The sequence below is a fragment of the Pinus tabuliformis genome, chromosome 2_1, assembly GCF_031772625.1.
Source record: "Pinus tabuliformis cultivar Carrire ecotype Pingquan chromosome 2_1, CPIR1, whole genome shotgun sequence".
Taxonomy (NCBI): domain Eukaryota; kingdom Viridiplantae; phylum Streptophyta; class Pinopsida; order Pinales; family Pinaceae; genus Pinus; species Pinus tabuliformis.
The window spans coordinates 162,742,750-162,758,929 of NC_142299.1; the positions used below are offsets into that span (position 1 = coordinate 162,742,750).

The 16,180-nt window shown below is 36.9% G+C and overlaps 1 protein-coding gene, 1 long non-coding RNA gene and 1 pseudogene across 2 annotated transcripts; 2 read left to right on the forward strand and 1 right to left on the reverse strand.

The window, feature by feature from the left end:
* Positions 1-439: 439 nt before the first annotated feature.
* LOC149199232 (transcription factor bHLH94-like) lies at positions 440-1,604 on the forward strand (annotated as a pseudogene).
* An 8,478-nt stretch (positions 1,605-10,082) lies between these two features.
* Positions 10,083-11,470, reverse strand: LOC149199233 (uncharacterized). Its single transcript, XR_016253258.1, has 2 exons — positions 11,279-11,470; positions 10,083-10,532 (listed from the first exon to the last, which is right to left on the reverse strand). It is a non-coding gene; the product is annotated as an uncharacterized LOC149199233 (long non-coding RNA).
* A 908-nt stretch (positions 11,471-12,378) lies between these two features.
* LOC149199234 (leucine-rich repeat receptor-like protein kinase TDR) lies at positions 12,379-15,804 on the forward strand. The gene is made up of 2 exons (XM_089399377.1): positions 12,379-12,674; positions 15,163-15,804. Exons 1-2 carry the CDS (start codon positions 12,386-12,388, stop codon positions 15,612-15,614), a joined length of 741 nt encoding a protein of 246 aa, XP_089255503.1. The 5' UTR covers positions 12,379-12,385; the 3' UTR covers positions 15,615-15,804.
* Positions 15,805-16,180: the final 376 nt, after the last annotated feature.

Sequence of the window (16,180 nt, forward strand, 5' to 3'; positions counted from 1 at the left end):
TGAGAAGTGTTTGTTTCCATCACCATCCCATAAAAACTAAATATGTGCAGCTTTCAATAAAGTATATAAGTGACGGTTTGTACTCAATCTAAAAAATTAGGCAGAAAACATAATTGATTTCAGGAGATTACCTCTAATTTCTAATCAATAACATATAGATATAATCATAATGATATCAAGATTTATGACTAAGATACTCGGAAATGTTTAAAAAATCTGTAAATGTCTTTCATTTCCATGATGTAGTACGTGTTCAAATAAACACCATACCATATGAATAGAAAGCCTGGGTACCTGCTAGCCCTTCCATCTGGCCTTATTGTTTCTGTTATATGGCTATACTTGCATGTAACAGTCAGAGACATTTCAATCAGGACCTTATCAGAATTTGGAATGCTGATAAACTTCTCTGCCTTTTCTTTGGGATCCCACTTGCAGAATGTTGTCTGTCACCCCCTCCCCCATAATTTCTGAGTACAGAGACTCCGAAGATCTCCACATGATTATTTCTGCTTACTCCACTTCAACAAACTGTAGACCAATAGAAAAAGAGAAATCAATGGTGCAATCTAAGAACAGCGGTGGGAAGATGAGTTGGGCTGGTGCAAAAAGTCCATCATTGCAAGAGGATGATCAAGGTCCATTCTCAACAAAGAAGAGCTGAAGAGTTGCCATGATGAAAAAATACATGTATGAACTGAAAGGGCTAGGAGGAGTAAAATGAATCGTATGCTCAATACCCTAAAGTCTCTGTTACCTGAGGGTCTCAATTCAAAGCTAGTAGTTGATGATTGTTGTCTGGAATAACAGTTCAAGACACTAATATAGGCCATGAGCTAAGCAAATGAGTTTAAAATAGATTTTCATGACTGTACAAACGTGCTAGATTCAGATTGCAAAATTGATAGATTCTTATCAAAGCTGATGTTCTAGATGTTCTAGACACTGAATTGCTGAAGTATTTCTTTCTCAAGTGAACAAAGGAAGAATTGTTGATAAGCCCATTGATTATATCAAGACCCTCCAAATTGCCTTGAAAGATTTGCAAGCCCAACAATCAGAATGTCTGAAAAATCTCTTGGTATTCACATCCTTTCTTCAGTTCCAATAACATCATCACATCCAGGTCTATAGATTCTTGGATCCAAACTTTTGGGTGGGCAGGCTTTCATCATAATATGGGCCCCTGAGAAGACTGGTTTTCTGCCCAAATTATTTTCTATCATAGATGCCAATCAACTGGAGATTGTAAGTTGCACCATAAACGTTGTTGGATCCAACATGGTGTATACCCTTTATGCTAAGGTAAGTAACAGTTCTGAACTTAACCGTGGAAATACTTTACTGTCCTTTTACCAGCTACGATATTTGATACATTCTAGGAGCTATGTATACTGATAGTGTTATTTTCCAGAAATTCCTAATTGGATTTTCTCTGTTATATATAGAACTACATCCTGAAGTGTGCTTTCTTTGATTTTTTTTAGTCAAAAAACAATAACCAGCAAGTCACAGCCAAGGACTTGAGCTGTACCATAGATGAACTTAATACCACCATAGCTGGTCCTGAAGAACATACCTTACAAAAGGCTAGCAATAGATAATCTCTGTGGATATCCCAACCAGTGGATTTCTGCTCTAAGAACGATGATTTGATTTTTTTTCTTTCATTTGTGCAATTTCTCTGCAAAATATATCCATTCCCAGTCCGGGATGCAAACCTCAAACTACTTCTGACATTCTTTGCAGTTTTACAACACTTTGTGGCTGGGATGCATACCGATAAACTATAACCATTCCAAGGATGTGATGCATACTTCAAACTTCTGACATTGGTTTTCTTGAAAATCCAATGCAATTTTATAATATTCTGTGGTAAGTAAATAGCGAGTTCGGAACTTCAAGCCCCTGTAAGAGCATGGATGCCTATTAGTCTAATAAGCAGAGTGCACATACAATCACCATGGTCTAGATATTTAGCACTATCAAGGTTCAAGATTAACTGAAGAAGGTGAGCTTCATAAAACTTCTGCTTGAAAATTTGGAGTCAAAAATGAAAAGTTCTGCCAATGGGGTTGTGGTTGAAAAATTGAAGATGACAGAATGTCAAACACCCACAAACTTTCAGTTTCCCTTAAGACATGAGTAAGGGATTAGGGCCATGTTAAAATCCTAGATAATTTTGATGATAGTATATCCCGGTCATGATAACTAAACCACAAAAAACAACTCATGCTCTGCATTTCACCCTTTGAGGGCCACTTTGCTTGTGATGCTGGACGTATTCAGGTCAATTGCAATACTTTTCTTTAAGTTAAAGAATCCGTCCTTGGATAAAATAAAATAAAATAACCCTAAAGAATTCCTTGCAAAGTCTGAATCATTACATTCAAGGAAACAAGGCCCAATTATACCCTTAGCGTTATACTCACATTTTAAGATATTTGGTATAGACCATTGGCTGATTTTGTTTATAATTAGTGTGTAGACTGGAAATGTAATAGGGAATTCTGTATAGAGCTCTCGTTGTTATACAAATGTATGGGACAAGGAGTTACATAAATCCAAAAATAGAAAGTGAGTATGTGAATTTTTTTATTGTATTGATAATAACTAGTATACTAAATGAATCATTATATTCAACGAAATAAGGCCCTGTTATACGCTGTACTCACATTTATAGAGAGTTGGTATTAATAATTAGACCTGTTACCCACAAATGTGTAGAATAACTTTGGAAAAAGATGAGGGATGTACAGAGCAAAGTTGTTCAACTTTGGTAGAAAATGGGAAGACAAACTGTGAGAGTTAGAAGCTACAAGCATTGCACCTCGTATCATGGTAGTTCAATGAGGGCATGGGTCGAGGTAAAAGTGTGTATTTTAGTTTACACATAATGACCTCAGTCTATTGTCAATATTTTCAATAGCTCAATTCTGGTAACACAAATTCAAACCTGGCATATTCAAATGTGAATTAAAGGTATTGAACATTTTGTCATATTTGGAAAACTCTCTGCTAGGTTAAATAATAATTGAAATAGACACAGTTTTATTTTTAGAAATTGAAATAACGTAAAAAGTCAGTTTTGATGTTTAGAGAGGTGAATTCTATATTATAGTTCAATATAAAGGTAACGTGTGATTCTATCTATGTATATATATATTTTTTAAAATGGAATTGGGAAATGACAGATCTCAAAATTTTTTCATAAACCAGAGTAGTATGAATTCAGTGAGCATTGAAAGTAAACTGCTCCCCACATTCGAAAGAACGTGTAAGGCTATTCAAAGTAAGGAACGCTGGATGGTGATGTAGAAAGAAGAGCAAAAGAAGTTTCTATGGCCTGGATCAGTAGGCTGTCCAGCGACAAGTCTGGCAACACTAACTGGTCTGTCTTGTAGGCTTTGGTGTTCCCCTCAAAACCCTTGTCTCTTCAGAGAGCTTGATCGGTTCCAAAGAATGATAGGTCTCTGTTGCAAAAGAATGGGACAGTCAATGTTTTTCTTATTAAAAACAGAGGTTCCAAAGTAATTGTAACTGCTTTTATTTTAATGAAAGTGTATGTTTTTTTCTTTCTGGAAAATTAAAAAAAATAAAAATAAAAATAAAAATAAAATAAATAAAATAAAATAAAATAAAAAAATAAAAATAAAATAAAATATTTATAGAAAAAAAAATTGATGCACTCTAGCTCTTCTGGACCTCAGGGATAGATCTAGAACTATTTTCCTGAGCTCAAAAACATACAAATTCTCGCTAGTGCATAATCATATGTCTCACCAAGTCTACGCCCTTAAACTGACTCCTTAAAACCAAGTCGAATTGTCTCATTGAACTCAAGTCTCACTATCTTGAACTCAAGTGAAGTGTCTCTTGAACTCGAGTCAAACTGCCTTACTGAAATGAAGTCAAACTTACAGAATTTGTATTTATGTTACAGCAATTTTGATGGAAGGTTAAGATTTTGATTTTCTGGGGTTAGGACTTGTATTTATGTGCACATACAATCACCATGGTCTAGATATTTAGCACTATCAAGGTTCAAGATTAACTGAAGAAGGTGAGCTTCATAAAACTTCTGCTTGAAAATTTGGAGTCAAAAATGAAAAGTTCTGCCAATGGGGTTGTGGTTGAAAAATTGAAGATGACAGAATGTCAGACACCCACAAACTTTCAGTTTCCCTTAAGACATGAGTAAGGGATTGGGGCCATGTTAAAATCCTAGATATTTTGATGATAGTATATCTCGGTCATGATAACTAAGCCACACAAAACAACTCATGCTCTGTATTTCGCCCTTTGAGGGCCACTTTGCTTGTGATGCTGGACCTATTCAGGTCAATTGCAATACTTTTCTTTAAGTTAAAGAATCTGTCCTTGGATAAAATAAAATAAAATAACCCTAAAGAATTCCTTGCAAAGTTTGAATCATTACATTCAAGGAAACAAGGCCCAATTATACCCTTAGTGTTATACTCACATTTTAAGATATTTGGTATAGACCATTGGATGATTTTGTTTATAATTAGTGTGTAGACTGGAAATAAGAGGAAACAACTACCCAGCTGGTAGGTAATTCTAAAAGTATGCACTACAAAATTCTTGGGCATTGAACATTCATACACATTCACATTCTAACATACAAAACTTATGACCATAACTTTCAAAACTGGTTACAAGGGCAATACCAAGAAATAAGAGGAAACAGGTAATAATGGTTTGACAATAAGGTGTGATCCAAAGATTCAATGATTATGATGCCCAATATTTTCAAAGTATTGTGACCTCAGTCTATTGTCAATATTTTCAATAGCTCAGTTCTGGTAACACAAATTCAAACATGGCATATTCAAATGTGAATTAAAGGTATTGAACATTTTGTCATATTTGGCAAACTCTCTGCTAGGTTAAATAATAATTGAAATAGACAGTTTTATTTTTAGAAATTGAAATAATGTAAGAAGTCAGTTTTGATGTTTACAGAGGTGCAATCAATATTATAGTTCAATATAAAGGTGATGTGTGATTCTATATATGTGTATATATATTTTTTTAAACATGGAATTGGGAAATGATAGATCTCGGAAATTTTTCATAAACCAGAGTAGTATGAATTCAGTGAGCATTGAAAGTAAACTGCTCCCCACATTCGAAAGAACGTGTAAAGCTATTCAAAGTAAGGAAAGGTGGATGGTGATGTAGAAAGAAGAGCAGAAGAAGTTGCTATGGCCTGGATCAGCAGGCTACCCGGTGACAAGTCTGGCAACACTAACTGGTCTGTCTTGTAGACTTTGGTGTTCCCCTCAAAACCCTTGTCTCTTCAGAGAGCATGATCGATTCCAAAGAATGATAGGTCTCTGTTGCAAAAGAATGGGACAGTCAATGTTTCTTTTATTAAAAACAGAGGTTCCAAAGTAATTGTAATTGCTTTTCTTTTAATGAAAGTGTATGTTTTTTTCTTTCTGGAAAATTTTAAAAAAATCTTTATAGAAAAAAAAGTGATGCACTCTAGCTCTCCTAGACCTCAGGCACAGACCTAGAACTATTTTCCTGAGCTCAAAAACATTCAAATTCTCACTAGTGCATAATCATATGTCTCACCAAGTCTGCGCCCTTAAACTGACTCCTTAAAACCAAGTCGAATTGTCTCATTGAACTCAAGTCTCACTATCTTGAACTCAAGTGAACTGTCTCTTGAACTCGAGTCAAACTGCCTTACTGAAATGAAGTCAAACTTACAAAATTTGTATTTATGTTACAACAGTTTTGATGGAATGTTAAGATTTTGATTTTCTGGGGTTAGGACTTGAATTTATGTGCACATACAATCACCATGGTCTAGATATTTAGCACTATCAAGGTTCAAGATTAACTGAAGAAGGTGAGCTTCATAAAACTTATGCTTGAAAATTTGGAGTCAAAAATGAAAAGTTCTGCCAATGGGGTTGTGGTTGAAAAAATGAAGATGACAGAATGTCAGACACCCACAAACTTTCAGTTTCCCTTAAGACATGAGTAAGGGATTGGGGCCATGTTAAAATCCTAGATATTTTGATGATAGTATATCCCAGTCATGATAACTAAGCCACACAAAACAACTCATGCTCTGCATTTCGCCCTTTGAGGGCCACTTTGCTTGTGATGCTGGACCTATTCAGGTCAATTGCAATACTTTTCTTCAAGTTAAAGAATCCGCCCTTGGATAAATAAAATAAAATAACCCTAAAGAATTCCTTGCAAAGTCTGAATCATTACATTCAAGGAAACAAGGCCCAATTATACCCTTAGTGTTATACTCGCATTTTAAGATATTTGGTATAGACCATTGGATGATTTTGTTTATAATTAGTGTGTAGACTGGAAATAAGAGGAAACAGCTACCCAGCTGGTAGGCAATTCTAAAAGTATGCACTGCAAAATTCTTGGGCATTGAACATTCATACACATTCACATTCTAACATACAAAACGTATGACCATGACGTTCAAAACTGGTTACAAGGGCAACACCAGGGAATAAGAGGAAACAGGTAATAATGGTTTGACAATAAGGTGTGATCCAAAGATTCAATGATTATGATGCCCAATATTTTCAAAGTATTGTGACCTCAGTCTATTGTCAATATTTTCAATAGCTCAGTTCTGGTAACACAAATTCAAACATGGCATATTCAAATGTGAATTAAAGGTATTGAACATTTTGTCATATTTGGCAAACTCTCTGCTAGGTCAAACTGCCTTACTAAAATGAAGTCAAACTTACAGAATTTGTATTTATGTTACAACAGTTTTGATGGAAGGTTAAGATTTTTATTTTCTAGGGTTAGGACTTGTATTTATGTGCACATACAATCATCATGGTTTAGATATTTAGCACTATCAAGGTTCAAGATTAACTGAAGAAGGTGAGCTTCATAAAACTTCTGCTTGAAAATTTGGAGTCAAAAATGAAAAGTTCTGCCAATGGGGTTGTGGTTGAAAAATTGAAGATGACAAAATGTTAGACACCCACAAACTTTCAGTTTACCTTAAGACATGAGTAAGGGATTGGGGCCATGTTAAAATCCTAGATAATTTTGATGATAGTATATCCCAGTCATGATAACTAAGCCACAGAAAACAACTCATGCTCTGCATTTCGCCCTTTGGGGGCCACTTTTCTTGCGATGCTGGACCTATTCAGGTCAATTTCAATACTTTTATTTAAGTTAAAGAATCCATCCTTGGATAAAATAAAATAATATAACCCTAAAGAATTCCTTGCAAAGTCTGAATCACTACATTCAAGGAAATAAGGCCCAATTATACCCTCAGTGTTATACTCACATTTTAAGATATTTGGTATAGACCATTGGCTGATTCTTTTTATAATTAGTGTGTAGACTGGAAATGTAATAGGGAATTCTATATAGAGCTCTCATTGTTGTACAAATGTATGGGACAAGGACTTACATAAATCCAAAAATAGAAAGTATGTGAATTTTTTATTGTATTGATAATAACTAGTATACTAAAGGAATCATTATATTCAACGAAATAAGGCCCTGTTATACATTGTACTCACATTTATAGAGAGTTGGTATTAATAATTAGACTTGTTACCCACCAATGTGTAGAATAACTTTGGAAAAGGATGAGGGATGTATAGAGCAAAGTTGTTCAACTTGGTAGAAAATGGGAAGACAAACTGTCAAAGTTAGAAGCTACAAGCATTGCACCTCATATCATGGTAGTTCAATGAGAGCATGGGTCGAGGTAAAAGTGTGTATTTTAGTTTACACATAATCCTCATTCACTGCCGAAGCTGTAAAACATTGACATCTCACTTCTCTTTGTGCAGAAATTCTAAGCTACCCAGCTGGTAGGTAATTCTAAAAGTATGCACTACAAAATTCTTGTGCATTGAACATTCAAACACATTTCACATTCTAACATACAAAACGTATGACCATAACTTTCAAAACTGGTTACAAGGGCAATACCAGGAAATATTAAGAAGAAACAGGTAATAACAGAGAAAACAGGATAACAAAACAACCCAAACAAATGCATACCATCAGAGATCCAGCACTAATATAGAATCTGTAGTTGATTGAAAACTTGCTCCTCAGATGTCTCTTCATTTCTACATTCTGCATTCAGTAATTGGAACGATTAATCTAAAGCATACATAGTTTCCATCATCACCGGAGCATTGAATCATGACACATCTTCCAAAAATACAATAATACCCCAAGAAGCTTATTCCATCTATCACTGATAATTTGAAGCGACCTAGTTGTGATATCCCCATCCTCAAAACCCTAACCCTAACCCTAATGGTTTAATTTTTAAAGGGTAGAAAAAAGAAAACCAGACGTCACAAGAGTCAAAAACTAGCTAAATAAATTAATAAAACAAGCACAACGAAGTAAATACAGAATAATTTTTTATTCATTAACTGTACCCGCACATGGACTTCACGAGGAAGCTGTGGATCATTGGGTGGCAGCATTGGATCATTTTCTTTAGATAGAAGCCAACCAGTTCCTCTTCCGAGTTGGATGAAATCTGAAGCCCGGAAGATCCATCCTAATTATTCATTTGACGGTCTACAGAAGATCTGGATAAAATGATTATCAAAGTAAACTAATGACCTTGACTGTGGAGGATCTGAATCTGGCATCCTCATTCATAATCCAGTCCGTCCTCTATCTGTAAGGGGATTTTCCTTCATAAAACGCGAGAAATTTCTTCTGATCGATGCATTGAAGCTGCTCGTTGCGAATTGCCCTGTCTGAACCAGTGGCCACCTTGGATCTTTTTCTTTAGATAGAAGCCAACCAGTTTCTCTTCCGATGGAGGAAATCTGAAGCCCAGAAGATCCATTAAAAACTCTGCCTGCAAAACCCTCACTGGAGATAAAAGCTCATCAAGCTCCAAGCTCCTAGAGTCGGATGCCCAGAGACGCGGCCTGCTCAGCGAGATTTGAAGCAGCAAGAAAAATTGTGCGGAAAGAATATAAGAAACTAACCTAAACTACATCCAACGGTCTGGAACGTTTCAATCGTCTAACATCTGATCGCATGGCTCAAACAAGTACACGGTGGCAATTGGGGGAGTTGATTTCAGAGGGGAACGCCTTACGGCGTAACTAGTCAATCAACAGTTCAACTTTCCTCAAATAGAACTTGCCAGTAATAGCCTAATCGAAGTGCTTATCAGGAGGAATGAAGGCACAATTTGATCATTGTCTTATGAGCACGAGTTGGTGAGACAAGGCAGTATAGAACACAGGTTGTTGCTTGTGTGTTGAGGCTTGTGTGTTTGATAGAGAGCAGATTTCCTTGGAGAGTGCGCACAGAAATAGGGAGAATCCCTATTTAATAGGAGGCCTATTGCACTAGGATTTAGAAGCTCCGCAAGGAAATAGGGCTCAAGAGTGCGCAAAGAAACAAGCAATCAAATCCCCCTAGAATGCACTTAACTTTCCATATGCCCAAAAGCAGAAGCAATAGTTAGCTGGAATCCAATCCAAGAAAGTGTCCCATATTATCATCCTACGCTTCATATTGTTAACAAGGAAATGGGTTGGGCATGTTTTAAAAATATGTACAATCAAAAAATCTAAAGATAGCAACCAGCAATCTGAACAGGCAATTGCTTTTGTGTCCCAAAAAAGGGCAAAAGATATCAGTTTACCAAGTGACATGATATGGTAAATTTTCACAATGGGAAGCTGACTTAAATGTTCAAAATCATACAGCAACTCTTACATGAATGTAGATCCAGAAATATCTCTGCAAGCATTCTGTCGACTTAAAACTACAGAAATAAAATTACCAGAAGAGCATAAAAATATGTCCATTTTCATGAAATGCATAGGAAGACAAATAATAGCATAGAATCCATCATTCAGAGCGGCAGAAGTGAAAGAAACGATTAACTCACTCGTGCAGTTCCTTTCCTGTGCATACGGTAGCTTCGACCATCTTTATTCTCTCCATACCAGTAGAAGGTCTGAGTCTCTTCAACATAAATTATTCCTCCGCCATGTGCCTGTATGGACCTGCTGTCTGTGTCACACCATTCTCTGCCAGGATAAAAGTAGTACTTTCTGCTATCTTCAGTCTTCAAAGGGTTCACTGCAAGATTTTTCTCTGGAAAGTAAAGGGATCTTCTTTGAGATGTGACATCAAGAAAATCATCTACTGGGGTATGTCTCCTTCCCCTGTGTTTTCCTGCTGGGGAGATAAATTTTTTGCCTCTTTGTTTGACTTCAAAACCCCTATCCTCTATATCTTCATGTTCTCTGTACATGGAAAGGCGATACTGTTGCACCTGAGAATCTACTTTGTTAGAATTTGATGGAGTTAAGGTGTTGTAGGCATGAATCAATAGTATCCATGCGGCCAAACTCCAGATTATAGCAGACAAGGAACACCTGCTTCCTGCATTACAACTTAAAGCAGTTGATTTCCCATGTTTGTGTACCATCTTTCTTGTTGCTTTCATTCGCCCAGATAATACTGCAGAAAATACGTTGCAAAATCTACAATTTAAACCATGTTTAATTGTTAATCAGATTTATATTTTTTATAATATACACCAATTGCTAGACAATTCTAATTACGAAAAGATTTTTCTTGTTGATGGTAATGCACGCACATTACAGACATCAAAAGAACGCCAAGGAAAACAACATCAGAACAAAGAATCTGAAATAGCATTTCGTCTATACCTTGAGAACTCTATGAAAACAAATATCATAACTCAATCCCCAAATAAATGGACTTCGGCAAATTATGAACAGGTGGCAGTTGCCAGTTGAAGATCAGAAATTCCATAAGTATGCCCACACACAATAATAAATATAGACCAAATACAGAAAATTAATGCGCAGAAGCAAAAACAACAGACTTCAAAATGTCAATACTGTCAATGAATCCACGAATATAAACCAAACAAGGTACTACAAAGGACGTTTCAGCTAACAACTTTATAGATCCTACAGGCAAAAGATCTGATAAAGAGAACAAAAGGATAGCTCATAGCAGGAACTTCAAAAGGGCAAAACTTTGGCCACAGATCAATAAGTACAACAAATATAACTATTTCTGCAGTTGAAGATAAAAATAGACTTTAGGTCTAAAAATTAGCTGGTCATATGCATCATCGGTTCAGTTTGCCCCAATATTGACCCCAAAGGTGGAAAATACAACAAAGTGAATAGAATAAGGAACATAAGCTTCAAAATGTAATCTGTCCATTGAAATATTCATGAAAAGTTGCAGTTACCTTATCACTGAATAAAGTGGGTTCAATCTAAAGCTTTGCTTGCACCATTTTATACAAATTCAATTCCCAATGGTTCATGAAATGCAAATACCATAAATCCCCGAATTGAGTAAGAACAAAAGGGCTCTGGAGTCTGAACCACCTTCTCAGGTTAGATAACAACTACAACTCTGATTTATGTGACCAGCATAAACAAAAATTCCTGAAAAACTTGCAATAATCAGAATATTTGACAGTCTACAGAAGATCTACAACTCTGATTTATGTGACCATAAACAAAAATTCCTGAAAAACTTGCAATAATCAGAATATTTGACAGTCTACAGAAGATCTGGGTAAAATGATTATCAAAGTAAACTAATGACCTTGACTGTGGAGGATCTGAATCTAGCATCCTCGTTCATAATCCAGTCTGTCCTCTGTCTGTAAGGGGATTTTCCTTCATAGAACGCGAGAAATTTCTTCTGATCTATGCATTGACGCTGCTCGTTGCGAATTGCCTTGTCTGAACTAGTGGCTGCCTTGGATCTTTTTCTTTAGATAGAATCAAGCAGTTTCTCTTCCGATGGAGGAAATCTGAAGCCCGGAAGATCCATTAAAAACTCTGCCTGCAAAACCCTCACTGGAGATAAAAGCTCATCAAGCTCCAAGCTCCTAAAGTCGGATGCCCAGAGACGCTGCGTGCGCAGCGAGATTTGGAGCAGCAAGAAAAATTGTGCGAAAAAAATATAAGAAACTAACCTAAACTACTGGAACGTTTCAATCGTTTAACATCTGATCGCATGGCTCAAACAAGTACACCGTGACAATTGGGGAGTTGATTTCAGAAGGAACGCTACAAGCTCCAAGCTCCTAAAATCGGATGCCCAGAGACGCTGCGTGCGCAGCGAGATTTGGAGCAGCAAGAAAAACTGTGCGGAAAAAATATAAGAAACTAACCTAAACTACATCCAACGGTCTGGAACGTTTCAATCGTATAACATCTGATTGCATGGCTCAAACAAATACACGGTGACAATTGGGGAGTTGATTTCAGAAGGAACGCCTTACGGCGTAATTAATTCCTATGAAACTGAAAACATTCCATTCCTTTGAGAGCAGTAGAAGATGCAGATCTGTAACGTTCCCATTCCCATTCTTTTCCTCTTTTCTTTTTTCATTCTCTTTCTCAGTCCACCCACCCTTCAATTGTCAGACCACCGGCATGCTCATCACGGCAATGCTTCCGATGAAGAGGCTCTCCTTGCATTTCTCTCTGCAATCACCTACGATCCATGGCAATCGTTAGCCGCTACGTGGAAACGCAATGTTTCCTTCTGCGAGTGGAGAGGTGTCATATGCAGTCGCCACAGACAGAGAGTGGTTTCACTCAATGTTTCATCCATGGAATTGCAAGGTACAATCTCTCCTCTTCTCGGCAATCTCTCCTTTCTTAGAATACTTGACCTTGGCAATAACACTTTTCATGGCCACATTCCCTATCAATTCGGAAATTTGTTTCGCTTAAAGAAGCTTTACCTTTATCTGAATCAACTCCAAGGTTCTATTCCGCCCACTCTTTGTCGTTGCCATAGTTTACAAGTCATCTCTATTGGGGGTAACAATCTTATTGGAAACCTTCCCTCGGAACTAATATGCGTTCTCCCCAAGTTACGATACTTAAACTTACGAGAAAACAATCTGACGGGTAAACAATCTGACGGGTAGAATCCCCACCTGCTCGGGAAACATATCAACAGCCTTCACGGAAGTGTACTCTCCCGGGAGCGTACCTTCCGAATTGGTTATAGTTCTGTATGGGAACCACCTCTCAGGACAAATCCCTTCTTCCTTTTCTAACTTCACCAATCTTGGAATATTGGATATCGGTACTAACCAGTTGACTGGTCACATTCCCGTGGAGTTGTGTCGCAAGAGCATGCGGTTGAAGGGACTCTATCTGGCACTTAATCAGTTGAGTGGCAGCATTCCTGCATCCCTCTTCAATTGTACCAACCTTCAATTGCTCGACTTAAGTGTGAATCAGCTCGGCGGAATGGTGCCCATGGAGTTGGGTAAGTTGACGCAGCTCCAAATACTCCTCTTAGGTGGCAACCAACTGGTTAGCAGCAGCACCACAGACTTGCCCATTCTCACTGCGCTTACTAACTGTTCTGCCCTACAGGGCCTAGATTTAGGCAATAATTATCTCACTGGACGTTTGCCCTTTTCAATAGGCTACCTCTCTAGAGAAATGCACATCCTAGCCTTGGAAAATAACGGATTAGTGGCGGAAATACCTCCACAGATTGGTAACCTAACTAATTTAACATATCTATCTTTAGAGGGTAATTCTTTCACTGGGGCAATCCCAGATACAATAAAAAATCTTCAAAACTTGGAAAGGTTATTTATGGGAAGCAACCATTTACAAAGAAACATTCCAATAGAAATTGGGCAACTTAAAAATTTAGGGCTTTTGGGTCTCAACAACAATAATCTCTTAGGAAGGATTCCTGATTCTATTGCTAACCTTCAGCAACTAAGGTATTTATATCTTAATATGAATAGGTTATCAGGTAAAATACCAGAAAATCTAGGGAAATGTGTGAACTTATTAATGCTAGACCTTTCATACAATAGGCTTAGTGGGGAGATACCTCCAACAGTTGCAAGTCTTGCAAATTTAGCTTTCTATTTCAACCTTTCAAACAATTTATTAGAGGGTCACTTGCCTTTGGAACTAAGCAAGATGACTATGCTTCAAGCTATAGATATTTCTGCAAATCAGCTAACTGGTTATATTCCAAGTGGGCTTGGAAGTTGCAAAGAATTACAATACCTAAATCTTTCTTGCAATGCACTTGAAGGTCTAATCCCAAGTCTTCAAGACATAGATTTATCCTCCAACAATTTGTCAGGTGGAATACCCGCATCATTGGCAAATCTCAAAATGCTCAGCCAATTGAATTTCTCTTTCAACAACTTGTCAGGAGAGGTCCCAAAAGGTGGAGTTTTCAAAAATCTTAATGCCACATCATTTATGGGAAATCCGGGTCTCTGTGGACCTTGGGTAAATTTGTCATTGTGCTCTACTCACAAGCATAAAAGTGTTTCTCATATGAGAAAAGTTGTCATACCTATTGTTGCAGTTGTAGTTACTATTGTATTGTGTTTAGTTATAGGAATCTTGTGTAGACTAAATCACAAGAAGAATATTCCTATTAATGTTGGGGCATCCTTAAATGTGGGGCATCGAAGAATTTCCTATGGAGAGCTCATCACTGCAACAGATGGATTTAGCGATGCCAACTTGTTAGGAGTGGGTACTTTTGGGAAAGTGTACAAAGGGGTTTTGAATGATGGGACACTGGTTGCCATCAAGCTTCTCAATTTGGAAAATGAAGGGGCTCACAAAAGTTTCAAAAAGGAGTGCAAAGTTTTGAGTAGAGTCATAACCTCATATTCAGACCTCCAAATGAAAGCTTTGATATTTCCATTTATGCCAAATGGAAGCTTAGAAAAGTGGTTATATCCTAATGGTGAAGTAGAAAGTGGTTTGACATTGATTCAAAGGTTGAATATAGCAATAGACATTGCCCAAGGCATGGTGTATCTCCATCACCATTGTTTCATGCAAGTGATCCATTGTGATTTGAAACCAAACAATGTGCTTCTTGGTGAAGATATGACAGCATATGTAATAGACTTTGGGATTGCAACCATATATTTTGCAAATAATGAGGATTCAACTTTCACTTCTACACTTGCACTTAAGGGATCAGTGGGCTACATTCCTCCAGGTATTATTTGAACTAGATGGCATTTTAGACAATATTATGAGTTTCATATTTTTATTAAATATTTTGAACTATAAACCTTATGACGAGAATGTTTGAATGCAGAATATGGATTGGGTGGACATATCACAACAAAAGGTGATGTTTATAGCTTTGGAATATTGTTATTGGAGATGCTCACTGGAAAGAAGCCTATTGACAACATGTTTGTGCAAGGAATGAACTTACAGAAATGGGTGGGTAACCATTTTCCAAATCAACTAGGGGAAGTGGTGGACAAGAGTTTATTGAGAGGGGCTAGTACAAGCACTCAAGCAGATAAAGATCTTAGCTGCCTCAATCAATCCTTAAGCATGGGTTTGCTTTGCACAAGAGATTCTCCTGAAGGACGACCTACTATGATGGACATTGTGGGCACACTCCAATCCATTAGAGACAATTTTCAAGGCATTGGTGGCATTCCAAAACTGCAATCAGATTTCACATGTTTGTTGGGTGATGCAAGTACAACTCACAACAACAACGCTAGTGGAGGCCAAAGCTCTTCTACATTCTAGAGTGTTGTAAGAGAGCAGTGACTGTGTCACTAGACTATATAATAATTTGAGTCCATTGTCATTAGCTGCATGTAGTGTGAGTTTTATTTTCCTCTTTATTGTTGCAAAACTAGTCTTATTCCCCTCTCCTTTTCTATGCATGTCTATTGTTGAGCACATGTAAGTGTAAATATAAAGTTATATATGCTATGAAGGACAAACTCTCAAGTTTTTCTTATATCATTATGGAAAATGTCAATTCTGTTCTGAATACTTTAGTCTCACCCAACTGAAAATAGCAGGCATACCCATTGAATGTATCGACATCTCCTTTTCCGACAAAAAAAAAATTCTTGTAAGCTTTAAAATCTTTCATAAAGATTGTAAAAGGGAGAAAATCTTTGTTTTTAATATCCTCTTAAATTTTGATCCCAAGAAACGATAAAGTTGAAAACAACATCTGCATCTATTTTATTTTTTTAGAAAGTGCTTCCCTTAAATTCAAGAGAAGCATTACAATTTAAAAAAAAAATAGGCCTTGAGGAGATAATCACTGAACATAAACATTTTCATTGGGCTAAGTTTGC